General features: G+C 44.1%; 2 protein-coding genes across 2 annotated transcripts in view; one reads left to right on the top strand and one right to left on the bottom strand.

Annotated features, from left to right (window-relative positions):
* Window positions 1–2,407: 2,407 nt before the first annotated feature.
* On the bottom strand, window positions 2,408–7,710 carry LOC103278531 (uncharacterized). The gene is made up of 2 exons (XM_008108638.3): window positions 6,276–7,710; window positions 2,408–4,200 (listed from the first exon to the last, which is right to left on the bottom strand). The coding sequence occupies exons 1-2, from the start codon at window positions 6,894–6,896 to the stop codon at window positions 3,499–3,501; spliced, it is 1,323 nt and encodes a 440-aa protein (XP_008106845.1). The 5' UTR covers window positions 6,897–7,710; the 3' UTR covers window positions 2,408–3,498.
* An 8,774-nt stretch (window positions 7,711–16,484) lies between these two features.
* Window positions 16,485–27,474, top strand: part of gata6 (GATA binding protein 6) — a 46,951-nt gene continuing 35,961 nt past the window's right edge. Inside the window, exons 1-2 of the mRNA XM_003219675.4 lie at window positions 16,485–16,841; window positions 19,546–20,448. Of these exons, the coding sequence (XP_003219723.1) occupies window positions 19,596–20,448 (853 nt within the window). The 5' untranslated portion in view covers window positions 16,485–16,841; window positions 19,546–19,595. The remainder of the gene's footprint in view (window positions 16,842–19,545; window positions 20,449–27,474) is intronic.

Here is a 27,474-nt window from a genome sequence, read left to right as displayed (position 1 = left end):
ATACTTTTTTCTGAACAAAGCTTGCCAAGATATTGTCGAAGGCTTTCATGGCTGGAATCACCGGGTTGCTGTGAGGTTTTGGGCTATATGACCATGTTCTAGCAGCATTCTCTCCTAACATTTTGCCTGCAGAACCTCTGAAGATGCTAGCCACAGATGCAGGTAAAATGTTAGGAGAGAATGCTACTGGAACACGGCCATGCAGTCTGAAAAGCTCACAGCAACCCACTTGCCAAGAGAGTATCAGCATAAACTGGGGATGACTTGAAAGCACAAAACAATGCATATTCCCAATATACAAGGAGATGAAGTCAGTAGTCAATACTTGTTCCCCACTCCTTTTTATAGCAACGATTGGGTAATTCACTTGGGTGATAACACAGTTGAGCTGTTTCCATTGTTCAGTGTTTGTTTTTAACCAGCAAGAAAGAGCATGGTGACTAACTGGTATGGAAATCAGAAAAAATGAGACCAAAAATGCAGATTTGACATTTTAATGTGTTCCAAAAAGAAGTTTAATTTAAAATCTCATAGTTTGCTCACATCCAACAATATATTTACCACCAGAATGAAGCCAATGGAGTGATTTGTAAATGTACATGGGATAATTTGACTTTAGTAAGTGCTGAAGATGAAGGATTTCTCTCATCAGCATGGATTACAACGTCAAATCCATATCAAAGGCATGGATTACCATGTTATCCCAAAATATTTTGCTGGGTATGTTGAGTCAGTTGTCTTGGAAACATATACAAGGAACCTTAGTTGACCAGAACTAACTTTCTCCAAAGAAATATGGCTGTTACAATGAAAGAGGTTAATGTTATAAACTAGAACTCTTATATGCTTCAGCAAAAGCCAATAATTTATGATAAAAGTGAGCTGTATTTGTTACCTATTAAAGTCAAAGAGACAGAACTTGAGAAAGAGACTTCAGATGACTACTGTTCTCATTATCTCCATAGCCATGGTGGCTGTCATTCTAGGAGCTATTCCCAATCTCTGAGAGAAACAGCTCTGCAAATTTGGATTGTTTTGAAAAACTCAGAAAAAGCATTGAAATTTAGGACTGTAACCAGCTCCATTGAATTTAATGAAACTTCTGCCCAGGAAACAACACATAGGATTGAAGCCTAATATTTTCTGCAGAAGACCTGGGGAAAGCAGAAATGCTAAATGACATATAGACATTTTCCAGTGGTTTGGAGAGGCAGACTCTACAAAATTCTAACCGGGATTTGGCAAAGTTCCATCATCCCCAGCCAATGTGCCTGGTGGAAAAGGAGGGCTTCATGGAAACATGGAGAGGGGTGACCATGTAGTCACAGCTGGCCTGGGAAAGAAAGCCAGAATCAAAGGGACAAATGCAAAAGTAAATCCACAATATTTGTGCCCTTGGTTGAGCTCATCCCTAAGTGCCATCTTGGAAGTTTCTGCTCAGTTTCCAGGAATAGCCCATTAAATTGGAAATCAAATAACGATAAAATAGTCCACTTGGGAATACACTCAAGTGTTAAGTCACAGCAGAAGGGAGGGAAAAAGGACCTTTCTCGGTGTCCAATTGTTGTTGCAGTTCCTATAGCTGTATTTGCTTGCTTAAATTTACTTTCCCTTGTGAAAAATCTAGCTTTTTTTTAGAGGCAGGCAGTCAAAAGAACAGGAACAGTAAAGCAGGTTAAGAAACCCTCCCACACACTCACCCCCTGTCCCATTAGCTTTCAATCCAGCCCTGGGTAAGGTCTGCTGAGAGTGGAAATACTTGTATCATTGGATGGCCTTGATAACCCTGGATTTGTGCATGGAAAAGGAGCACAACTCTGGGCCTGTGGAGTTTCCAGTGAAGACTCCTCTTATCAGGCTTCTCTGAGTTGAGCAGCCATTTATAAAGCACAGCGTGTTATATAAACACAGCCCCAAAAGAATGCGAGCGTCTCCTTCACTGGCTACCAAGGTGACCTTTCCTTCTCTACTGAAGGCATTGGCAAAGTCTACAGACATGTCACTCATGCACTCAGCACATCAGGGATCCCCAAGTGTTTTTAGCCCATCCCAATCTGAAACCCAAGGGTAATGTCTGAGTAGGATGGCTAGGAAAACAAGAGTGATTCAACTCTAATTGCCATGGCAGAATCCTGTGTGAGGTCTGTAGTTTGGTGAGGCACTAGCAGAACTATTCATCTGAGGAGCTCTTCCTAGACATAGAGCCAGGTTAGTTTGAGTATTAGGCTAAGACTTCGAAATCACTTTCTCTCATCCACAGAGGAAAGCATGGGCAGAAACCCCTCTGAACAAATCTTGCCAAGAAAAACCCATGATAGGTTGTCTTGTAGGAATATTTGGTATTTATAGCAGAGTGCAGTATGCATAAGCTCATTGTAGGAAATGGGCGAGAAAATATGCTAAATGCTCTTGTAAACTTACTTTTATTGTTGCAGATAATAAATATCATATAAAAGTATTAGATATGAAAAAGAAAAGCTACCTAACTTTAGAACAAGCATCCTAATGATGAGTTTCATGTCTATATGTCAGCGATCTTGAGGCAGAGAAGCATCACAATGCGTCCGTCTTAAACAAAGAGTGAAAAGCACACAAAACCTCTGGGAAGAAAATGGAAGGCAAAAAGCAAAACACCCTGAATTACAAAGATACTGGAAAAGAAGGGGGAAACATGATAGCAGGTGTGCACGACAGGGTTCCTTCTGTCCCTAATTGCTCTATATACAAGCATTGATGCTTCTTCATTTCCAATATGCCATATAGTGGACGTAAGTCAGAAATGGCTTGAAGTTACACAACAACACTGCATGTCCATGGATTCCATTGGATGCATCCGCAATAGTTAAATTGGAGTCATAGAGATGTAATTGAGTAGGGCAAGCGAATGAAGTGAGGCCTGTTTAAATCTTTGCTGTTTTGTTCCTTCAGATCTTACCCATTTCAGTTCAAGGTACAGATTCCCATTGATTTCCTAGTTCCCAGTCCTATCCCCATGAAAAGTTGCTGATTTGGACTGCAGTTCTCAGCAGTCAGCATGGAGAAAGAAAGAAAGAAAGAAAGAAAGAAAGAAAGAAAGAAAGAAAGAAAGAAAGAAAGAAAGAAAGAGAGACTCCGATTTTTCTGTTTATTGTTGTTGTGTGTCTTTAAGACATTTCTGACTTATAGTGACCCTATATTGCGTTTTACTGGCATGGATGGCCATTACAGGGTCCGTATTTGGAGCATGCTCTGGTCAGATGTTTTGGGGGTTTTTTTTAAAAAAATTTATTACATTACTATTAATTTTGTTACAAAGAAAAGAAAAATCTTCACAATTCATTTAATTAAGTCTTTTCCTTCCCCCAGTGTTCTACCCGTTGTGCTCCCCATCACCGGAGTCCATTTCTTTATAGTCCAACCAGAACCTCATTTCTTCTGGTGGGGGTTTATTTCCATCTTCTCTCCTTAATGTTTCTTCAATAAATTTCTTCCATATACTTTCTGGTCAGATGTGAGGGGTCACATTCCCTCTGCCCAGAAACAGTCTGCCAGGGCACCTCGAACTGCTTCCCCCTCTGTTTTCTTCTGCTCCGCATTGGCCTCCATGGGTTCTCTCTGGCTGGGTAACACAGGTTGCGGCACCTCGGTGAAGTCATCCAACGCCCTCCCATTGGTCTCGCAGATATTGTGCAGGATCACACAAGCAGCAATGACTGAGGGCACGTTTTCTTCAGACACCTCAAGAGGTGCTGTGAGACATTGCCATCTCCCTTTAAGTTGCACAAATGCCATCTCGACCACAGCCTTGGCATGACTGAGGCGCCTGTTGAAGAGCACCTGTTTTTTTGTCAGTTCTCCTGAATATGGCGTCATCATCCACCTCCTGATGGGGTAGCCGCCGTCTGACACCAGCAGTGGCCCAATCCGTGTCCCCCCCACAGTGATGGTAGGGTTGCCTGGCACAAAGACACCTGCCTCCATCTTCTCAAAGACGGCAGAGTTCTGGATCACTTTGACATCCAAGTTGCTCCCACTCTGGCCGATCTCTATGTTGATGAAGCGTCCTGTGTGGTCTGTAACACCCTGCAGCAGGACAGAGTATGTCTTCTTCCTATTGCTGAAGTGTCCCCCTTGCCTCACAGGTGACACAATCGCACAGTGGCATCCATCCACAGCACCCACCACCTGAGGGAATCCCAGCTCAGCAAATCCATCCATGATCTGCAGTCAGGAACACGGGGAGAGGAGCAGAGAAGGATTTAACAATTAACATAGAATCAGTGTTCAAAGAGACCACAAGGGCCATCCAGTCTACCCCCTGCCAATGCCTGAACACACAATGAAAGCACTCCTGACAGATGGCCACCCAGCCTCTGCTTAAATACCACCAGAGCAGGACATTCCCCCAAAATCCAGGACAGTATAGTCCACTGCCAAACACCTCTTACTGACAAGAAGTTCTTTCTAATGGGTTGCTGTGAGTTTTCCAGACTCTATGGCCATGTCCCAGAAGGATTTTCTCCTGACGTTTCTCCTATGGCAGGCATGCTTAGAAGTTGTGAGGTCTGTTTGAAACTAGGCAAGTGGGGTTTATATATGTATGTGGAATGTCCAGAGTGGGAGAATGAACTCTTGTCTGTTTGAGGAAAGTGTGAATGTTGCAATTGACCACCGTGATTAGCACTGAATGGCCTTGCAGCTTCAAAGCTTGGCTGCTTCCTGCCTGAGGGAATCCTTTGTTGGGAGATGATTAGCTGGACCTGATTGTTTCTTGACTGGAATCCCCCTGTTTTTTAATGTTGTTCTTTATTTACTGTCCTGATTTTAAGAGATTTTAAATATCGGTAGCCAGATTTTGTTCATTTTCGTGGTTTCCTCCTTTCTGTTGAAATTGTCCACATGCTTGCAGATTACAATGGCATCTCTGTGTCTTACATAGTGGTTGTTAGAGTGGTCCAGTATTTCTGTGTTCTCAGATATTATGTTGTGTCCAGGTTGGTTCATTATGTGCTCTGCTATGTCTGACTTCTCCGCTTCTAGAACATGGCCACATAGCTTGGAAAACTCACAGCAACCCGATGATTCCAGCCATGAAAGCCTGCGACAACACATTCTTTCTAATGTTTAGGTGGAATCTCTTTTCTTGTATTTTTTATCCATTGCTCCATGTCTTAGTCTCCAAGGCAGCAGAAAACAATCCTGCTCCCTCCTCAAGGCTCTCATGTCCCCTTCAGGCTTTTAAAGAAGGATTTAAAGATCAAATTGGGGTGTACGTGTGCGGTGGTTTAGCTAAGCCCCCATAGAGCTTAGCTTCCAAACCTTTGACTACTGTGGTCACTCTTCTCTGGACATGTTATAGTTCAGGCGTGGGAAAACTTTACCACTCCAGGTGTTTTGGACTTCAACTCCCACATTCCTAACAGCCACAGCCGGTAAAATGGCTGGGATTTCTGATAAGTTGAAGTCTACACTACACGGATCTACACTGTTCTTTCTCACAGGATCTGATTATTTGCTTTGAACCGGATTATACAACAGTGTAGACTCATATAATGTGGATTATCTGCTTTGATAATCTGGATTATATGGCAGTGTAGAACAGGTCTAAGGCTGGATCTACACTGCCCTATCTCCCAGGACCTGATTATCTGCTTTGAACTGGATTATATAGCAGTGTAGACTCATATAATGTGGATTATCTGCTTTGATAATGTGGATTATATGGCGGTGAAGAAAGGGTCTAAGGCCGGATCTACACTGTTCTCCCAGAATCTGATTATTTGCTTTGAACTGGATTATACAACAGTGTAGATTCATATAATGTGGATTATTTGATTTGATAATCTGGATTATATGGTGGTGAAGAACGGGTCTAAGGCCGGATCTACACTGTTCTCCCAGGATCTGATTATTTGCTTTGAACTGGATTATACAACAGTGTAGACTCATATAATGTGGATCATCTGCATTGATAATCTGGATAATCTGGTGGTGAAGAAAGGGTCTAAGGCTGGATCTACACTGTTCTCCCAGGATCTGATTATTTGCTTTGAACTGGATTATACAACAGTGTAGACTCATATAATGTGGATCATCTGCATTGATAATCTGGATAATCTGGTGGTGAAGAAAGGGTCTAAGGCTGGATCTACACTGCGCTATCTCCCAGGATATGATTATGTGCTTTGAACTGGATTGTACGTGTCTACACTGCCAGATAACCTGGGAGATGGGGCAGTCTAGATCCATCCCAGGATGCCCACCCGTGCGTGGGCGTGGCGGGGGCCCATACCGACCTCCAGGGCGTCCCCGAGGCGGACGATCCGCGGCAAGAGGATCATCTCCATGGCCAGGACGACGGTGAGGAAGATGTTCCCCACGGTGGCCCTGCCCACGCCGAAGTGCTGGGCGGTCTTGCGGTAGGAGCACTGGTTGGCCAGCATCCAGAGGCCGATGGCCACCCTCTTCTGCACCGGGATGGCCCTCCTCATCTGGGTGTCGCCTTTGGCCACCTCGGGGGCCAGCGCGGCCACCACCTTCTGGAAGGTGTCGCGGGGGAGCCGGAAGTAGTGCACCCACTGCCGGTCGTCCTCCTCGTGGAGGGAGAACCGCTCCCACCAGTCGCTCTCGTTGGGGTAGACCCACCAGCGCCGGGGCGTCCGCGGGATCGTCATGAGGTTGGCCAGCGTGGCCAGCGTCTCCAGCTGCGCCGCCGCGATCAGCTTCACCGCCGCCCGGCTCCCGCGGCGTCTCCGGTAGAGGGTCCGCACCGGGTCCGGGGTCTCCAGGGGAGTCCGGCGGGGGCCTGGGCCGGCCCTGCGCTTGGCCGGGAACATCACCTGGCTGGCCGCGAGGGTGGCGTGGCGCATCGCCGACAAGGCCAGCGGCAGCTCCGCCGGAGCCGAAGCCGAATCCATGCTATTGTTATGTTATTGTTCCTTTGCTCCGGCGGATGTGCTCCTCCTGACCACTTCCTCATACGTCATCCGGAAGCAGCCAATAGGGCTCTCTGTGGGCGGAGAAAAGGTCCTGGGCGCCTTCCCAATGGGCTCTGCCGGTGCGTTGACGCTCATTCTGAGCGTATGAAGTCTGGAATTTACAAGAAAGCTTAGACCAGGCATGGGCAAACTTCGGCTCTCCAGGTGTTTTGGACTTCAACTCCCACAGTTCCTATCAGCCGGTCAGCTGTTCAGGGAATCCTTTAAAAGCAAGACAGGGCCCCTGGTGGCACAGTGCGTTAAAGCGCTGAGCTGCTGAACAACTTCTTCATCATCATCATTTAATTACTTATTAATCGCCCTCCATCCAAGATGCTCTAGGCGATTTACAAGATAAAATTGTAAAGGATAAACACATACATACAAATATTGATAAAATTAACATAGATCAAAAGGTCCCAGGTTCAAATCCCGGGAGCGGAATGAGCGCCCGCTGTTAGCCCCAGCTCCTGCCAACCTAGCAGTTCGAAAACATGCCAATGTGTGAGTAGATCAATAGGTACCGCTCCGGCGGGAAGGTAATGGCGCTCCATGCAGTCATGCCGGCCACATGACCTTGGAGGTGTCTACGGACAACGCTGGCTCTTCGGCTTAGAAATGGAGATGAGCACCAACCCCCAGAGTCGGTCACGACTGGGAGTCGGTCACGACTGGGAGTCGGTCACGACTGGGAGTCGGTCACGACTGGGAGTCGGTCACGACTGGGAGTCGGTCACGACTGGTCTTAACGTCAGGGGGAAACTTTTACCTTTACCTATAAACCAGGCATGGGTAAACTTCGGCTCTCCAGGTGTTTTGGACTTCAACTCCCACAATTCCTATCAGTCGGTCAGTTGTTCAGGGAATCCTTTAAAATCAGGACAGTAAATAAAGAACACTGTGAAAACAGAGGAATTCCAGACAAGAAACAATCACCTCCCAACAAAGGATTCCCTCAGGCAAGAAGCAGCCAGACTTTGAAGCTGCAAGGCCATTCAATGGGAATCAAGGTGATCAATTGCAACATTCACACCTGCCTCAAACAGACAAGAGTTCTTTCTTTCTCCCACCTTGGACCTTCCACAGATATATAAACCTGTCTTGCTTAGTTTCCAACAGACCTCACAACCTCTGAGGATGCCTGCCTTAGATGAGGGCAAAGCAGTGATTCCAGCCATGGAAGTCTTCGACAAAACACTCCCAAAATTGTTGTCATTGTGGTTGGGGCTGATGGGATTTAGAGCCCGACAGCATCTGAGAAGATTCCCACTCCTAGGTTTAAAAGGATGGCGTTCCACCCTCTATTTGCTCCTTAAACTCCACTCACTCAGTGGAATTACTCTCCAGACTGAAAATAAAATAAAATGGAATTATAGATTGGCTTTTTTTGCTCTTCCCAGGGGAATTTTATACCGCCACTGGATGCAGTAGTAGTCATCTGTAGAGAAAGGTTACTTTCCTCTTTCAGGATTATTTTGTGTTTTCAACTAGAAGGTAAAACTCAACTCTTCTTAACTACTGAATAAAATCCCACATTTTCTGCTTTGAACGGGGACCCTTCCACACAGCCCTATATCCCAGAATATCAAGGCAGAAAATCCCACATTATCTGAGTGTGGACTCAAATAGTCCAGTTCAAAGCAGATATTGTGGGATTTTCTGCCTTGATATTCTGGGATATAGGACTGTGTTGAAAGGCCACCAGAATATCAAGGCAGAAAATCCCACATTATCTGCTTTAAACTGCATTATCTGAGTCCACACTGCCATGTATTCCAGTTCAAAGCAGATAATGTGGGATTTTATTCAGCTGTGTGAAAGTGGCCTCAGGGTCCTTTCACACAGCCCTATATCCCAGAATATCAAGGCAGAAAATCCCACAATATCTGCTTTGAACTTGGTTATCTGAGTCTACACTGAGATAATGTGGGGTTTTCTGCCTTGATATTCTGGGATATAGGGCTGTGTAGACGGGCCTCAGTCTTCTCATATCTTTTCCCAATTGAAATTTACTCAGTGCCACTCAGGTCTCTGTATTAATAGTTGTTTAGGATTCACCTTCCAATGCAGATCGTGCAAGTAGTTTATCAGAAAAGATTGGAGCTCCAAGGTGGCATCTACACTGAAAAGTGGTTAATTCTCCTTATAGAGGGTTTAAAAAAACACTTTACCTGCTGGCATAATGAAGCCAACTCTGAAGCTAAAGGAAAACAGACTGAGCAACAAAGAGGCCTTCTGATGCTGCCAGCAGCCCCTCCACCTTTTCCCTCTGTCCTTGGCTTGAATGGCTGTTTCTAACACAAGGAGAAGGAGTCCAGCCAAAATAAACCCGCACCAAGAACTGCCCTGTGGGGAAATGGTTTTAAAGAAATATTACTTTTCATGATACAACTCTTTTTTTTTCTTTTTTTGTTTTGCCACACATTTTACTTTTCCCATTCTTTAGGGAAGCTGCTTGTAGCAATTTATTGGATTTGTACCAGGGGCTCTTTCCAAAGGCTTTTGAAACTCAGGTCATGATTATCTGAGGCAGGGTGCATCTACACTGTGCAATTAATGCAGTTTGGCCACACTTTAAATGGCATGGTGCTGCAGTTTTACAAGGGCTTTCGTCTTTTCTACCAAAGAGTGCTGGTGCCCCATGATTCCATAGCATTGATTCCATAGCATAGAATCCAATCCCCATGATTCCATAGCATTGATTCCATAGCATAGAATCCAATCCCCATGATTCCATAGCATTGAGCCATGGTAGTTAAATGAAAGGTCAAACACATTCCCTCCACCATGTAGATCAGGCATGGGCAAACTTCAGCCCTCCAGGTGTTTTGGACTTCAACTCCCACAATTCCTAGCACCCATAGGAATTCTGAAGTCTAAAACACCTGGAGGGCCAAGGTTTGCCCATGCCTGGTGTAAATCTACTCCAGGAAGAGTTTTGTGAAGCAGGCGTGGTGGACTGATTCAGAAACATCCTTGGTGTTATAACTGTGTAGTGTGACTAGGCCTTGGGGCTTATCAGTCTCTCTCAAATTCTGATTGGAATCTTTGACTTGAATTACCCCAAAACTCGTTGCTTGTAGGGAGCTTTTCAAACCTTTATTAGGTGGGTAATTATTTGGCTACACGGTCTGGGGCAAGTAAGGCAGCAATAATAATACTAGTAACACAATACTAATACTAAGAATACAGCCCAACCCCCCCAAAAATTCTTGTGAATTTTCCAGGCTGTATGGCCATGTTCCAGAAGCATTCTCTCCTTGCGTTTCACCCACATCTATGGCAGACATCCTCAGAGGTTGTGAGGTCTGTTGGAAACTAGGCAAGTGGTTTTTTTTAAATATATCTGTGAAATGTCCAGGGTGGGAGAAAGAACTCTTGTCTGCCTGAGGCAAGTGTGAATGTTGCAATTAGCCAGCTCCATGAGCATGGAATGGCCTTGCAGCTTCAAGGCCTGGCTACTTCCTGCCTGAGGGAATCCTTTATTGGGAGGTGTTAGCTGGCCCTGATTGTTTCATGTCTGTTCACCCATTTTTGAGTGCTGTTCTTTATTTACAGTCTTGATTTTAGAGGTTTTTTAAAATACTGGTAGCCATATTTTGTTCATTTTCATGGAATTCTGATTGGAATCTTTCTCTTTAATTTTTTGTTGAAATGATCCACATGCTTGTGGATTTTAATGGCTTCTCTGTGTAGTCTGACATGGTGGTTGTTAGCGTGGTCCAGCATTTATGTGTTCTGCAATAATATTCTGTGTCCAGGTTGGTTCATCAAGTACTCTGCTATGGATGACTTCTCTGGTTGAGTTAGTCTGCAGTTCCTTTCATGTTCCTTGATTTGACAACATCTTCGATGTGGTGATTATGGTTTTCTACAGACAACTGGTAGATATGTTTTATATTTCAAAAAATAAAGCTGATAGGGGGGAAACTGGTGCAATTTTTAGAATCAGTAGGTCAAATATATCCTGGAACAGGGCTAACATTTGAGGCACCAAAATGTGTTTTTATTTATTATTATTATTATTATTATTATTATTATTATTATTATTATTATTATTATTATTATTATTATTGAAGAGCATTTGCCAAAGTGCCTCAAATGTTAGCCCTCTAATTCCACCCGGGCAAAGGACTTCCTTATCAGACCTGACGGGAGAAAATAAAAATAAATGTGTGGCCGGGCTATAAAGTAAACAGACAGCTCGCCCCTGATGAAAAAGCCTGGGAGGCTGGAGGTTAAAAAGGCAGGTCAAGCTGGAGCCATTAGGGAGGAATCAGAGCCAAGGCATCGCTCCTGTCCTGGCGCTGCACAAGGGATGCTGGGAAGAAGAAAAGAAAAAGAAAAAAAAGAGGGGGGGGGGGTTGCATCTACACTGGGGGTTGCATCTACACTGTAGAATGAATGCAGTTCCAGGCCTCTCCAATGAACTACAACCCCGGGAGTTGTGGTTTGATGAGGAACCAGCGTTCTTTGGCAGAGAAGGCTACAAACTTTGTAAAACTACAACTCCCATTTCTCCGGGAAGCCTCGAGATGGAAACAACGAAATACAACGAGACATACAATGCGTCCCCCAAAACGGGTGCTTTCTTGACATCCTATGATTTTGAGGGTTTTAGTTCAATATTTTGGCAATATTAAATGTTAATTTAATATGGAATTTGCATCATGGTGTTTATTGTAACATTTATTCTTCAGTATAAATGCCGGTCATATGACCTTGGAGGTGTCTACGGACAATGCCGGCTCTTCGGCTTAGAAATGGAGATGAGCACCAACCCCCAGAGTCGGATACGACTGGACTTAGTGTCAGGGGAAAACCTTTACCTTTACCTATAAACGCATTTAGGTCGCCTTCAACTAATACTATGTAACAACATGGGGGGGGGGGGGGTCTGTTCCTGGTTTGAAAGTGTTATTTCCTGTTTAATTGTGCGGTACTTACTTTGAAAGTAGTTATTCTACTCCAGAAACTTCTTTTTTGTGGCTGCCACAAACTATGTTGAATTGTTTGACACAGCATATTAATTGAGAGCACAGAAATGCTGGCCCACTCTTAACAACCACCATGTCAGACTACACAGAGAAGCCATTGAAATCCACAAGCATGTGGACAATTTCAACAGAAGGGAGGAGGAAACCATGAAAATGAAAAAATCTGGCCACCACTATTTAAAAAACCTCTAAAATCAGGACAGTAAATAAAGAACCACACTCTGAAAACGGGAATTCCAGACAGGAAACCATCAGGGCCAGCTAACACCTCCCAACAAAGGATTCCTCCAGGCAGGAAGCAAGCAGACTTTTAAGCTGCCAGGCTATTAAATGCTAATTAAGGTGATTAATTACAACATTCACACTTGCCGCAAACAGACAAGAGTTCTTTCTCCCACTATGGACTTTCCACATACATATATAAACCTCACTTGCATAGTTTCCAACAGACTCCGCAACCTCTGCGGGTGCCTGCCATAAATGCAGACGAAACGTCAGGAGAGAATGCTTCTGGAACATGGCCATACAGCCCGGAAAAATCACAGCAACCCTATGTTGAATTAGTTGAGACTCTATGAGATATTCATTGAAAAACTATGAATAATAATAAACCTTTTACATGTTTTTATGGTAGAACCAATTAGGAAATGACATTTATAACCTTGGAACAAAAATCGTGTTGCCTAGTGTAATTCCCGTGTCTGCTATCATCTGTTTAATGGTTAATTTGGTGGTACTCTATATGCTGAGAGGTACACAAAACTATACAAATTCTGCTAGCCGAACTCTTTTAAATTAATTCCGAGCCTTTGGATTTGTTTTGGGTTCATTTCAATTTTTTGAAACCGGCTATCATTTTCTTAGGATTTTTTCAGCAGCAGGGATCTCATCCTTTCAAGACGGACACCTTTCTCATCTATAATGGGTAGGTTGGGCTTACGTTCAAGTGGCACAGTGGTAGATATAGTTACCCGGGAGTAAGGGTAACTAAGCACAACGGGATTGGTTTCCGAGGAGACATGAGGTTGGACAATCATTTGCTCTTTCTCTCACACACACATATTAAAGGAAATCGAAAATTATGGATACCGGGCGACATAATATGGGATACAGGGATACATAATACACAAAATATTTTTTTTTTCGTGTCAGGAGTGACTTGAGAAACTGCAAGTCGCTTCTGATGTAAAAGAATTAGCCGTCTGCAAGGACATTGCCCAGGGGACGCCCGGATGTTTTGATGTTTTACCATCCTGTGAGAGGCTTCTCTCATGTCCCCGCATGCGAAGCTGGAGCTGACAGACGGGAGCTCTCCACGGATTCGAATCGCTGACCTTTCTAGTGAACAATCCTGCCATCGTAACGGTTTAACTCATTGCGCTATTAATTAGCAATATTAATAGTATTAATATTAATAATCAATAATTAATATATTGATATAATATAATAATATATTATTATATTAATTAATTAAAACGAAGTATTAATATTATAATAAAATGAATTAATCGAATATTAATATCAATATTATATCTATAATAGTATTATAATTAATATTATTAATATTAAAATATTTAATTAATTAAAATGAGATAATAATATTAATATTATAGGAAAATCCTCTCTCTGCGTTTGTCGTTTTTGCGCGCCTTTGTGCTGAGCCGAATTTACGGTGCTTTTACACTGAGATTGAATGCAGTCTGGCGCCACTTTTGAAATGCTATGGCTCAATGTTATGGAATGCTGGGATTTGTAGTTTGTAGCATTGGACAGACAGGCGTTGCGAAACAACGGCTCCCGGGATTCTGTAGCAGTGAGTCATGGCAGTTTAAAGTGAGACTAAACTGCATTTAGTATAGGGAAACAGAAGGCACATACACCCCAGGTTTTTGCCTTCCTCAAAAGCTAACTTGTCCAAAACGTCGTCCATTTGGTCTCCACGAGTCAGCTGGGATTCGAATTAACATCTTAGGGTAACAAATCAAAACCACTAAACCACATGGATGTAGAACTATAGAGTTGGAAGACAACCCAAGAAGAGGGTTGGTTATCCCTCTTCTGCCATGCAGGAAAACACAGTCCAGGCACTCCCGACAGATGGCCGTCCAGCCTCTGCTGAAAACCCCCCAGAGAAGGCAGAAGATCCCACTGCCGAACTGCTCTTACCGTCAGGAAGTTCTCCCTAATGTTTTTAGACGGACTCTCTTTTCCTGCCATTTGAATCCATGGCTCCAGTGTGCCTCCAAGGCAGGAGAAAGCCAGCTCGCCCAATACAGACAGAGACAGAGAGAAAAGCTGCCTGGGTTTCTGGTCGCCTCCGCAGAAAGGAGTTCTTTCAATTTCCAGTCACTTTCCTGCTCAGCACGGTTATCAGTTGGCTTGCAGAGGAGATAAGAGAGGGAGAAGGGGGGTGGGAGGAAGAGAGGCGCCCCAAGGAAGAGGAAAGGGGGCTTCAAGGGGAGGAAAAGGCGTCTCATGTCATTTGAGCCCCGACTTCACTGACACCCCCCCCCCAAGTGTGACAAAACCTATCTATCGCCTATAAATCTAATCCATCTATCCTCTATCTATTGATAGATACATAGATAGGTTTTGGCACACTTGAGGGGTGTCAGTAGAGTCGGAGCTCAAATGACAGGAGATAACCTGTGTATCCAATCTGTCAGCTAACTCAACCAGAGAAGTCAGCCATAGCAGAGCCCTTGATGAACCAACCTGGACACAGCATATTATTTGAGAGCACAGAAATGCTGAACCATTCTCACAACCACCATGTCAGGCTACACAGAGAAATCCACAAGCATGTGGACAATTTCAACAGAAAGAAGGAAACCATGAAAATGAACAAAATCTGGCTACCAGTATTAAAAAAAATCTAAAGAACAACTCTCAGAAAACAGGGGAATTCCAGACATAAAACAATCAGGGCCAGCTAACAACTCCCAACAAAGGATTTCCCCCCAGTCAGGAAGCAGCCAGGCTATGAAGCTGCAAGGCTATTCAATGCTAATCAAGGTGATCAATTACAACATTCACACTTGCCTCCAACAGACAAGAGTTCTTTCTCCCACCCTGGACCTTCCACAGATATATAAACCTGTCTTGCTTAGTTTTCAACACACCTCACAACCACTGAGGATGCCTGCCATAGATGTGGGCTGAACGTCAGAAGATAATGCTTTGGAACATGGCTATACAGCCTGGAAAACTCACAGCTATGTAAACTATATGAAAATTATCAGCTATATGTAATCTCTCTGTCTTTCTATCTAGCTATCACCTATCTATTCAGTCTATCTATCACCAATATGTCTAATCTGTCTGTATATCTAATGTACTATCTGGATAATCTGTCTGTGGATCTACCTGTCTCTCGTTTTCTCTAGCTGTCTATCTATCTAATCTATCACCAATATATCTACCTGTCTCTATAATCTAATGTATCACTTACCTGAATGATCAGTCTATAACTATCATTAATATATCTAATATGCACTGCTGTATCTCTATGTGTTATGCTACCTATATGTCTATCTCAACTGGGTTGCTGTGAGTTTTCAGGGCTGTATGGTCATGTTCCAGAAGCATTCTTTCACCAGGTTTCGCCCACATCTATGGCAGGCATCCTCAGAGGTTGTAAGGTCTGTTAGAAACTAGTCAAGTGAGGTTATATGAAGGTCCAGGGTGGGAGAAAAAAAACTCTTGTCTTCCCGAGGCAAGTGTGAATGAGGGAACTGACCAGCTTGATTAGCATTCAATAGCCTTTCAGCTTCAAGGCATGGTTTCTTCCGGCCTGGGGGAAATTCTTTATTGGGAGGTTTTAGCTGGCCCTGATTGAGTCAAGTCTGGAATTCCCCTGTTTCCAGAGTGTTGTCTCTATCTATCTGTGGATCCACCCTCTCTCTTTCTCTCTACCTGTCTACCTATCTAATCTATCATCTATATATCTAATCTGTCTCTAACGTACCACCGATATTTCTATCTGAACGATCAGTCTATATCTATCTACCATTAATATATTTAATCTGCACTGCTCTATCTCTATGTGTTCTACCACCTCAACTATCTCTCCCTTATTATCTAATATGTCTCTATTTCTATCTAATCTGCAGTCTGTCTAATCTTTTTATCACAGAACTATCTGTCTATTATTTACATCGACACACACTCATACAAACATGCACTTGAAGGGAAGGAGTCTATATCTATCTATCTATCTATCTATCTATCTATCTATCTATCTATCTATCTATATCTATCTATCTATCTATATCTATCTATCTATCTATCTATCTATCTATCTATCTATCTATCTATCTATCATCTATCTATCTATCTATATACTGTATATGTGTGTGTGTCTATCTATCTATATGACTAGATATCTATATATCTATCTATATGCCTATCTACGGTATATATATAACCACCGAGATGCACCAGTTGGGGCGCAAAAATACACCAAAAGACGAAGGCGACACTCTCGGTCTATTGGGGTGTTCTATAGATTAGGGAAAGTAGATTGGGGAAAGTCGGGCCCCAATTGCACTGACCGTGTCGTGCCGTGGCCATCCGGGCCTCAAGTAGGACCCTGAGTGGAGGCTTCCTTCAATGCCGTTTTGAAACGGCACTACATAGTCCCTCCCTCCCCTTTCCTGCGTGTTTGTCCCTCGCTCCCTGAATCCAATCAGGACGCCTTGGCTGGACTTTTCCGGCTAGAGGCGCCTCCTCTCTCTCTCTCTCTCTCTCTTTCTCTCTCTGTCTCTTTCCACTTCTGCTTCGGAGACCTCTAGAACCGCCGTCGCCACAGCCTTGGGGTCAAACGACTCCCTTCCCCGCCTCGGACCCCGACCCACGAGGAGCCCACGCCGACGCCTCGCGGAAAGAGGTGAGTGAGCCTTTGGGTGGGGATGGAGAAGGGAACAACATCCCGCCTCTCTCCTCTTTGGCTGCCTTCCTTCTCGCCTCGCTCTCGGCTTCTTCGAGGGACTGTGGCGCATTTGGCAGGCGTGCTCCCCGCAGTTTGGATCCTCAGTCACCCTCATTCCTTTCTTAAGGCTCTCTTTTCTCCCCTCCCTGTTACAATTGTCGACCATGGGATGAAATCGACCCTAAAGGGTCCGGTCTCCTTCCAAAGCTCCCTATTGAAAATCTCCAGGAGGGAAGAGACCTTCTTTCCCCCTTGTTTTTCTTTCTTTTTCGTTCCGTATCAAGCGCGGACGCCTCGTTTCCCTGCTTGTTCTGGAAAGCACCCAAAGTTTAGGACTTCACTGATATAATGCCGTTTAACTTCATTATATGGGTCTAACAAGGCATGGGAATAAGGGGGGAAAGGAAAGGGCCTGAGGCTGTTAGGAAACACCTGGAAGGCCGAGGTTTGCCCATGCCTGGTATAAGGCAACTAGGCTTAAGTGGAAGGAGAGAGGGTGTTTTCCGAAAAGATGCCTTTTTCTCTCTCCAAAACAGAGCAAGGACTCCCTTTTCCCCTTCCAGGCGGAGACCCAGAAGTGGCCTCGGAGGGAAGAGACCTTGTCCTTCCCTCCCAGGCCGTCCCCTTACCTTTCGCTGCCCATGTTGTGTCCAAAAAGATCTTCATGGTTCGGCTTCCGAAGCCTCCATCTACACTGATTATTTAGTACAGCTTCTAACCAGTATCAAAGAGTGTTATTTTGCTGTGCAGATCCTGACATAGGAAGTCAGGGAACCAGTTTGAGGCCCGAATCACACAAACCAGAGAGACGCCGGTTTTGCAAGTGTTTGTTGCGGATCGGAGTTAGCTTCGAACTGCATTAAATAGCTGTTCAGTGGGCCTCGCTTTTCTCCCCAGAAGGAAAACCAGCAAGTAGAGGTGTTTTCCTTTTTGCGGGAGTTGGTTTTCTAGCTGTTGCGGATCGGAGTTAATGTTTCCAACGGCATTAAACCGCCCGGGCTTCTTTTCCACCCCAAAAGGAAAACCAAAGAGTAGTGTCCTGTTTTGCTCCCGAAACAGCTTTACAAAACGAATAGAAGTAACTAAAAAAGCTTTACTTCCGCATAATAATAATAATAATAATAATAATAATAATAATAATAATAATAATAATGCAAACAGCAGTAAAGAAAACTAAAGGTAAAGTCCAAAAGCAAATATATGGTCTTACAGCAGACCTGGAACTAAAGTCTTTGGCGACAAGTCTTCACAGCAGACAGGAACAAGAGTCTTTGGCGAAGGGGCTTACAGTGTACACCAGTGGTTCCCAATCTTTTTTTGACCAGGGCCCACTTTCCAACATTAGTACCAAAAGGGATACGAATCAGGTTTTGGTCAACTTCAGATTCGGTGTGGCTATTTGGGCTGCTGATTCAAAAAACTGCATTGTATAGACACTTTAGGTTATTGGCGCTGTTCTGAATTCAAATTATTGTTTTATATACTAGTAGTTTTATTTTGTATTGTACTGTGTGTTTATTTTATGCGTTGTTTTAGGCACCTTGTGCCATATGTAAGCCTCCAGAGTCCCTTTGGGGAGATTGGGGGGGGGATACAAAAATAAAGTTATTATTATTATTATTATTGTTATTATTATTATTATTATTATTATTATTATTATTATTATTATTATTATTGACCACATCACCTCTAGTTTCTGATATAAAACATATGCCACCCAGTAGTCTCATCTGCTCGCCCACAGAAACCATATTTAATAATCTAGAGTCGGTGTGGTCTAATGTAATTTTCTGGTCAGCTCAGCAGAAAGGAGCGGAGATTTTCCTTCTGGCCTCCGGGTTGGGAACCACTGGTGTACAGTAACAAGGATTTTGGCAAGTATTGGTGTACAGGATCAAGGGTTTTGGCAAGAACTTCTTTGCAAAGCCAACGCTGGAGCTGGAGCATGGAGACTAAAACACAAATGCTTTTGCCCTCCTCCCTTGGAAGGCAGGGCCTTGTAGTATATCTTCCATGGGACTTGTAGTATATTTTCCTTGCGACTTGTAGTATATCTTCCTTGCTTTTTCCTTCCTCCTCAACACTTGGCTCCAAATCCCCAAGTGCTACCTCTTCAGCCTCCTATTCTACCTCCTCCTCAGAAGCAAAACTAGTAGCAGCTGGCTCCTTGCAGGGCCATAGCCAGAAAAAAAATGGGGAGGGGGGGGGCTTGAAACTTTTTTTTAAGCGAATCATGAAAAGTAGTTTCATAACACAAAATAATTTAGAAATCAGGCTCCATCAATATACTTCAGTGGACAATCATGGGGATTGGGTTAACCAGTTAAAATTCACGAGTAAACCAGGTTTGTTTTTTAAACCTGAAAATTTTCAGGGGAGGAGTTTGAACCCCTAACCCCCACCCCCCCACCCCGCTCTTGGCTACAGCTATAGCTCTTTGGGTGTTTCCCTTTCTCATCCCAAAAGCGAACAGGGCCGCTGTTCTATGCTATTCCTTCCTTTGGTGGGAAGAGGGACGCTCTGCACGTGCTCAGAGCCGTTCTCTCTCCGTCCAAGGAGGGGCTTCGTGGGGGACAGGGGAGGGGGCGGAGGACAAAAGCCCCTCTGCCTGCCTTCCTGCCGGTCTTGAGCCTTTCTCTGTGTGTCTCATTCCCTCTGCCAGGGTCCCGCCGGGAAGGAGGCTCGGTTCGGCTCGGCTCGGGGTCCGCCTGGATGGCCGTGGCTGAAGGCGGCTGGTGCCTCCTGAAGCGCCGCAGCCCCGACGAGGCGCCCTTCCCCTCGCTGCCGCCCTCTCCCCCGTCGCCCTCCTCGTCCTCGGGCTGCTCCCCGGGCGGCGCCAGGACCTTCAAGCAGGAGCCCGGGGAGGGCCTGCCGGAGGGGGGGAGAGCCTTGCTGGGCCCCTTCGTGCCCCTTCCTCCGCCCTCCTCCTCCTCCTCCAGCTGGGAAGACGTCATCCTCCTCGCCGACCTCGACCAGGCCAACAAGCTGCTCTGGTCCAGCCGCGCCAATCCCGGAGCCGCCGCCGCCGCCGAGGACATGTATCACCACCACCATCACCATCACCACCCTTCGCACCTCCAAAGCGGAGCCTACGATTCCTCTCCCCCCGGAGGAGGAACAGGGGCTTCTCCTTCCGTGGGGGGCGGCTTCGGGCCCCCGTCGCCTGTCTACGTGCCCACCACCCGCGTGGGGGCCATGCTGCCCTACATGCAGAGCCCGCAAGCGCCCTCGGGGTGGCCCGCCCAAGCCGCCGTCGCCTCCGACAGCCCGTCGCCTTCGTACGGATCTTGCGGGGGAGGAGGAGGAGCGGCAGCCGCGGGGGGACACCCAGGCTCTGGGCGCTTTGCCCCCTACGCCACCGGCAGCCCTCCCGCAGCCAACGGGGCCGCCCGCGAGCAGCTCCGGCCCCTCAACGGAGCCTACTACGGGCCCTACGTGGGCGCCCAATTCGCCGCCGCCGCCGCGGCAGGCCCGGGATGGGGGAGCCCCTTCGACAGCTCCCACCTGCTCCACTTCCCCGCCAGAGCCTCCCCGCTTGCCGTCCGAGGACCCGCCACCGCTGCAGGTACGTAAAGACTTCCACCTACATTATATGGGTCCACAGCAGGCATGGGCCAACCTGGGCCTTCCCGCCAGGGGTTTTGGACCTCCTAACAGCCCCAGGCCCCTTCCTTTCCCCCCTCAGCCGCTTAAGCAACTTGAAATTCAACAAAACATTTTTCCCCCTTGGTGTCGAGGTTTTTGAGTTCTCTGCGGCGTTAACTCAGAACACCCTTGGATGGATAGTTTCTTAGATAAGGTAAAGGTTTCCCCTGACGTTAAGTCCAGTCATGTCTGACTCTGGGGGTTGGTGCTCATCTCCATTTCTAAGCCGAAGAGCCGGCGTTGTCCGTAGACACCTCCAAGGTCATGTGGCCGGCATGACTGCATGGAGCGCTCTTACTTTCCTACCGGAGCGGTACCTATTGATCTACTCACATTGGCATGTTTTCCAACTGCTAGGTTGGCAGAAGCTGGAGCTAATAGCGGGCGCTCACTCCGCTCCCGGGATTTGAATCTGGAGTTCAGCAGCTCAGTGTTTTAACACACTTCGCCACCGGGGCTACAATTTCTTAGATATGACTACCATAATGTAGAGTGGTAGATGGCATATGTTCTGCCTATTGCCTACTGTGCTTGCTTTGTCGTGATGTAAACTGTATTTGTATGGTTTTCTTTGGGCACTAAATGTTTGGAAACCGCCCTGAGTCCCTTTGGCGAGATAAGGCGATCTATAAAGTCAGGTAAAGGTTTTCCCTTGAGCACTCTGGAGGTTGGTGCTCATCTCCATTTCTCTGCTGAAGAGCCGGCGTTGTCCGTAGACACCTCCAAGGTCATGTGGCCACTGGCATGACTGCATGGAGCGTCCTTACCTTTCCGCCGGAGCGGTACCTATTAGCACCACCGGGGCAGGGCGATCTATAAATAAAGTTTATTATTATTAAGCTTTCCAAACCCTGAGAGTCTCCCTAGGGAGTATAATCCGTCGAGCAACACGCTCCTCCAACACTGGATACACATAGAAGAATGTAGGAAGCCGAGATGGATCAAGAAAGACCTTAGGAAAAATTAGTAATTACGAAATGCCTATCATTGCATTTTGAGCCCTAAATCAACTTGGATCTTAGCTCCGAGTTCATAAAACTCTTCCTAGAGTAGATCTACACCTGGCATGGGTTAACTTGGGCCTTCAGTTCAGGGGTTCTGGACGTCAACTCCCACCATTCCTCACAGTCTCAGGCCCTTTCCTTTTCCCCCTCAGCTGCTTAAGTCCCAAACACATGGAGGGCCGAAGTTTGCCCATGCTTGGCGTAGATCCTAGCGTTCAAAGCTACCCCTCCATGGTTTCGTGGAAACACCATCCAGATCTCAAATGGGTTCTGGCATTTCCTATGTTATCTTCGGCCAGCCAAACCATTTTCTCAAATTATACGTTGTATCTCAGCTTAAGCGGCTGAGCGGGAAAAGGAAGGGGCCTGTCAGGAATGGTGGGAGTTGAAGTCCAAAATCCCTGGGAGGAAGGAAGGATGGAAGTTGGCCCATGCCTGCTCTAGTCAGTCTCATTCATTTCAGTGGAGCTTGTCCGCAGCATGAAGATAAAGAGCTGGTGCCTCACCAAACGACAATTCCCAGGGCCCCATAGCATTGAGCCACCAAATTGCGTTAATCCTACAGTGTAGATGCGCTCATAACTCCAACGCTCAAAACTTTATGCCACGCTGGGAAAGGCAAAGGGATCTGTAAATACATGGCAGTCCCAGCGTTATTTCCTCTCTTTCTTGTCCCTCTCTTCTCCCCAAGGATTGCTGTCTCCTTGATCTCTTTGTTTCTCTTTTTTTTCTTTCTCAACCACGGGTTCCGTCTACAATATTTTATCAGTTTGCATTTTCAGCCTTGAGTGGCAAAAACAGCTGAACGGAAAGTCCTATCGACAGTCACAAAATTTTAAAAAAAGTCTTGCCACCTTTACCCAGCCGACTCCTAGATTCGCCTTTCTCAAACTTTCTCAGACTCCCATTAGTAATACCCGGAAGGTTGTGAAATTAAGAGTCATAATTATGATGACAGTTGTGTTATTTTCTTATATGCTGATACATAGTCCTAGGTGACTTACATATTAAGACCGATACAGTTTCAATCCATTGAAATTCTAACTACCACCATGTCAGGCTACACAGAGAAGCCATTGAAATCCATGTGGACAATTTCAACAAAAAGGAGGAAACCATGAATATGAACAAAATCTGGCTACCAGTATTTTTTTTATTAAAAAAACCCCTAAAATCAGGACAGTAAATAAAGAACAACTCTCTGAAAACAGGGGAATTCCAGACAAGAAGCAATCTAGGCCAGTTAACACCTCCCAACAAAGCATTCCCCCAGGCAGGAAGCAACCAGACCTTAAATCTGCAAGGTTTTTCAATGCTAATCAAAGTGATTAATTGCAATATTCACACTTGCCTCAATCAGACAAGAGTTCTTTCTCTCACTTTGGATTTTCCACAGATACAGATAAAAATCTCACTTGCTTAGTTTCCAACAAACCTCACAAACTCTGAGGATGCCTGCCATGATGCAGGCGAAACGTCAGGAAATAATGCTTCTGGAACATGGCCGGACAAAATCACAGAAACCCATTGATTCCGGCCATGAAAGCCTTCGACAACAAATTGAAATTAAGCTACCATCCTCGGAAAGACTCCTCTCCTCCAAGATTTGAAACATGATTTAAAAGGGAGACTTAACGGTTTCTCCTCTTGTCTTGCCGACAATTAAAATAGGCTTCTTTTTGAAAAGAGAGATAAAGCCACAGGTCTTTATCTTGCTTGTTGTCACAGCAGGTCTGTAAACCAGGTCACTGATGTTCGCATTTGAAACAAGAGAGGCCACACATCTCTCCTGTGTTTAAGTATCTCGGGCACAACCATTGGGAGATTTCTGTATGATGTCAATTTGCCAAAATGTTTTAATATACAAGGTACAATTTGAGAAAGTGGTTTGGCTGTGCTGATGATATTATAGGAATTGCCGGAACCCATTTGAGATCTGGATGGTGCTTGCACGCTAGGATCTATGCCAGGCATGGGCAAACCTCGGCCCTCCATGTGTTTGGGACCATGTTTTTTCTCCCCAAGGAAAGAGCATGAGGCTGTTAGGAAGGGTAAGGGTTGACGTCCAAAACACCTGGAAGGCCCAAGTTGCCCCATACCTGGTATAAATGTACTCTAGGAAGAGTTTTATGAACTCGGAGCTAAGATCCAAGTCGAATTAGAGCTCAAAATGCAATTCTAGGTCAGAAAACTAATTACTATTTTTTCCTAAGGTCTTTCTTGATTCATTTTGGCTTCCTACATTCTTCCCTGTGTATTCAGTGTAGGAGGAGCATGTTGCTTGAAGGATTTTACTCCCAAGGAAGCCTCTCAGGGTTTCGGAAGCTTAATAATAGTAATAATAATAATAATAATAATAATAATAATAATAATAATAATAATAATAATAATAATAATAATAATAATATACTTTATTTACAGATAGCCCTATCTCCTCAAGGGACTCAGGGCGGTTTCCAAATATATGGCAACCATTCACTGCCCAAAAAAAACCATACAATACAGTTTACATCAAGACAAAGCACAGCAGACAATAGGCAGAATATATGCCATCTACCACATTTCATTATGATAACCATATCTAAGAAACTAAAGCTGGCGAGGGTCCATCCAATGCAGTGTTCTGAGGCCCCTTCCACACAGCTGAATAAAATCCCACATTATCTGCTTAGAACTGGGATAAATGGCAATGTGGACTCAAATAAACCAGTTCAAAGTGCATGTTGTGGGATTTTCTGCCTTGATATTCAGGGATTTGGGGCTATGTGGAAGGGCCCTGAGTCAGCGCCCCAGAGAACCCAAATAACACCAAGGAGAAAAATGTTTTTTTTATGTTACAGGTTTTGGTATCAAAGCTGTAACCATGAATTTCAAATTGTATGATTACATTACACATTATGTGTATTGCCTCATCTTCCTCCTTCTCTTCTTGTATTACCCTATGTTACAACATTTGAAACCAATTCTGTTCCTGGTTTAAATTTCCTTTTTTAATTCTGTAGTACTCACTTTGAAAGTAGTTGTTATACTCCGGAAACGTGGCTGACAGAAACTACAGTATGTCAAATTGGTTGAGACTCTATGAGATATGCATTGAAAAAAGATAGTAAAATGTGTTGCAGGATGTCCCTTGCAAACAAACCAAGTTTTTGCAGTTTGATAAACTTTCCCTATGTTTTTATGATAGAATCAATTAGGAAATGACATGTACCACCCAGGAACAAAACTCTTGCTACATAGTGTAATTTATCTAGATTTTGGGCAGCACAATGGTCTAAATGTGTAAAAATGATTTTTAAATGTTATGATTGCATTAAGAGACATTATAAATATTACTTCCTCCTCTTCTATCATTTAGGAATAAACAAACTAGACTTTATTTATCAGCGAGTACTGTTTAATAAGAAATGGTAAACTGAATGTGATCATAAAATAGACTTGATATTTCAATTCACTGATTTAACAGTACAGGCATACTTCTGAATAGCACATGTATGTCTTCACCATGAAGACCATATCTCAGGGACCTTCTAGGCAGGCCCTTTATCCCAGGATCCCATCCCAGGTTTTCTGCTTTAAACAGGGTTAGAAACTCCATTGGCTTGAGCTTTGGGCCCCAGGAGTGCATCTACACTGCAGAATCCATGCAGGTTGACAGTGACACCACTTTAGCCATGACCCAATGCTATGTGATTTGCAGCTTGGTGAAGCCCTAGCTCTCTCTCTTGAGCAAGGAAGGCTAAAAAAATTGGCAAGTACAACTCCTAGGATCCCTTAGCATTGAGCCCTGCGAGTTCAAGTGGTGTCAACCTGAGTGTAGAGCCTGGATCTCCCTTGGCCATAGAAATCCACTGGGTGAAATCAGAATTTCTCAGCCTCAGAGGAAAGAAGCCCTTTTCTGAACAATTTTGCCAAGGAAATCATAATTTCAGGGAGAAATAGTTATTTCAGAGTATCTTTTCACATTTCTTCTTCTCTTTCTGCTGCTACCATCCCAGTTTAACTTCTACTATTGGTTTACAAGGAGGAGAAGCAGGGAAAAGGTTAAGATTTTCGGATTTGGCCATTGTAAGGCCTTCTCAGAAGGCTGTCAGCTGGAATTGTGAAATCTATAAAAGCTAGAAAGTCCTTCTTCTTCTTCTTCTTCTTCTTCTTCTTCTTCTTCTTCTTCTTCTTATTATTATTATTATTATTATTATTATTATTATTATTATTATTATTTTGGTAGCCCAAAAAGCAATTTCCTGAGCTCTGGGTATGTGGGGGAAGGAAAGGAGAGGTTGGGCATATGTGGTCCCTTTGCTCAATTGGAAACAACAACAACTCCATGGAGATCCATGGAAGGAAGAAGTAGTTGGGGAATCTGAGCAGTTAGCTTATCCTAGCTCATCACACTTAAGTTTCTGCTGGTTATGAAGTTTACTTCTAGTACTCTGCTATCCTTATGGTGGAATCACCCCAACTGAGAGTTATTTTGAGCTTAACAGCTCAGATTCTCCCCAAAATTGCTGTGAAGCATTGAATAAGGAGTTCTGGTGCAATCTGGTGTGTTTTCCAGGTTTTAGAACAGACACACTGGATTGAACCATACAGTCTTTCGAAGGTAAAATCCTTAAATTAAATTCTAGCCTTGCACTGTAGGCAACTGGAAGGGCACAAACATGCTTGGAAACGGTAGCCTTGTTAAACACAATGGGAATTCCTCCTGTGTGGATGTGTTCATCGAAATCTTAACTTTGTATATGGGAGTCCTACACAGATCTGGTTCAGTCTGATTTCAGCGAGCCTTGCTACCAATGTGTATTGGACCTCACTTTTCCTTTACTAAATTAGCAACAATTAGACTAAACAGACCAGGCAACATTTCTTTATTCTGAGCAGTAGCCAGATAAAGAATTCAGTTCTCTAGTAGTAATGGTTTTAAAACAGGAATGACAGTATTTTACCTTTCCAAGGTTGGTTTTCATATATGAAATGCAAACTCTCCAAAGCACAGGGATGTATTTTTTAAAACTTTTGTGCTATTGGCTTTACTGTATTTCTTTCATTACTTTTTAAATCCTGCCTTTCCACTCAAAGAGATAGTATTCAAAAGGTTCACCACTAAACACAAGTTAAACTATTAAATCACCACCAAGAAGTAATTGAAAGCAATACTCATTTGGTTAGTATTAATGTTCCCAAAGCACATTAATACCTTTTCCTGCTGTTCCCAAAAATTTGAATCAAGAAAATTTTTAAGAAATGTCAGTTCAGTTAAATCTTCCACAATTGTACTTTTATTTTATTTACAAAGGATAGGGAATTGGAACCACAGTTGTAATTATTTTGCAGAAGGAAGGTCCCAGTTCCTCTTAGCCAGGGCTAGTAATTTCTTCTTGGGAAATGAATTACTTCTAATTCTGTAATTTAATATCTAAAGAAGATGAGGCAAAATTTGCCACTCATGCCTAGAATCTGTCAATGTAGTTGACACAAATCAAGAAATCGTTTGGCCATATACAGTCAATATTTACTCTATAACAAGAAGGTGTTGCTTAAAAACACATCTCTTCATCTCATTTCACTCAATCAAAACCCTCTCATCCTTTGACTTTTTCCTTGTGACAGAAAAAGAGATAATAGACACACACTTTCTCTTGGTCAGGTGAATGGAGACTTTTTTTAAAAAAGGAAAGTGTTCAAGGAGATCTGAGAGCAAGATTTACTTTGGGTTTATATCAAGGAGAAAGGCCATTTCTGGGATTTAGATTAACTTTAATCAGACAGAGATGATAATGGTTAATTGAAAGGGAGAGATAACCTCCAAGCTAAAAATGCAGTTTGCAGATAAACACCAAGAGTGTCTTTTTAAATGTATATTTAGGAATGCTGAACTAATCCTCTGCCTACAAACAAATCACTTTCATTTTCATGAAAATTAGGTAAACTGAGGTTTTTTT

Source organism: Anolis carolinensis, chromosome 4 (assembly GCF_035594765.1).
Source record: "Anolis carolinensis isolate JA03-04 chromosome 4, rAnoCar3.1.pri, whole genome shotgun sequence".
Taxonomy (NCBI): domain Eukaryota; kingdom Metazoa; phylum Chordata; class Lepidosauria; order Squamata; family Dactyloidae; genus Anolis; species Anolis carolinensis.
The sequence above is the reverse complement of the archived record's forward strand: the minus strand, read 5'-3'. Positions and strand labels throughout refer to the sequence as shown.

Bases quoted from the DNA above. Each gene is read 5' to 3' on its own strand.
- LOC103278531 (XM_008108638.3), bottom strand. From the start codon at position 6,896: ATGGATTCGGCTTCGGCTCCGGCGGAGCTGCCGCTGGCCTTGTCGGCG. The intron at 4,201-6,275 runs GTCGGTATGGGC...TCCTGACTGCAG, and splicing joins GCCTCGGGGACGCCCTGGAG to ATCATGGATGGATTTGCTGA.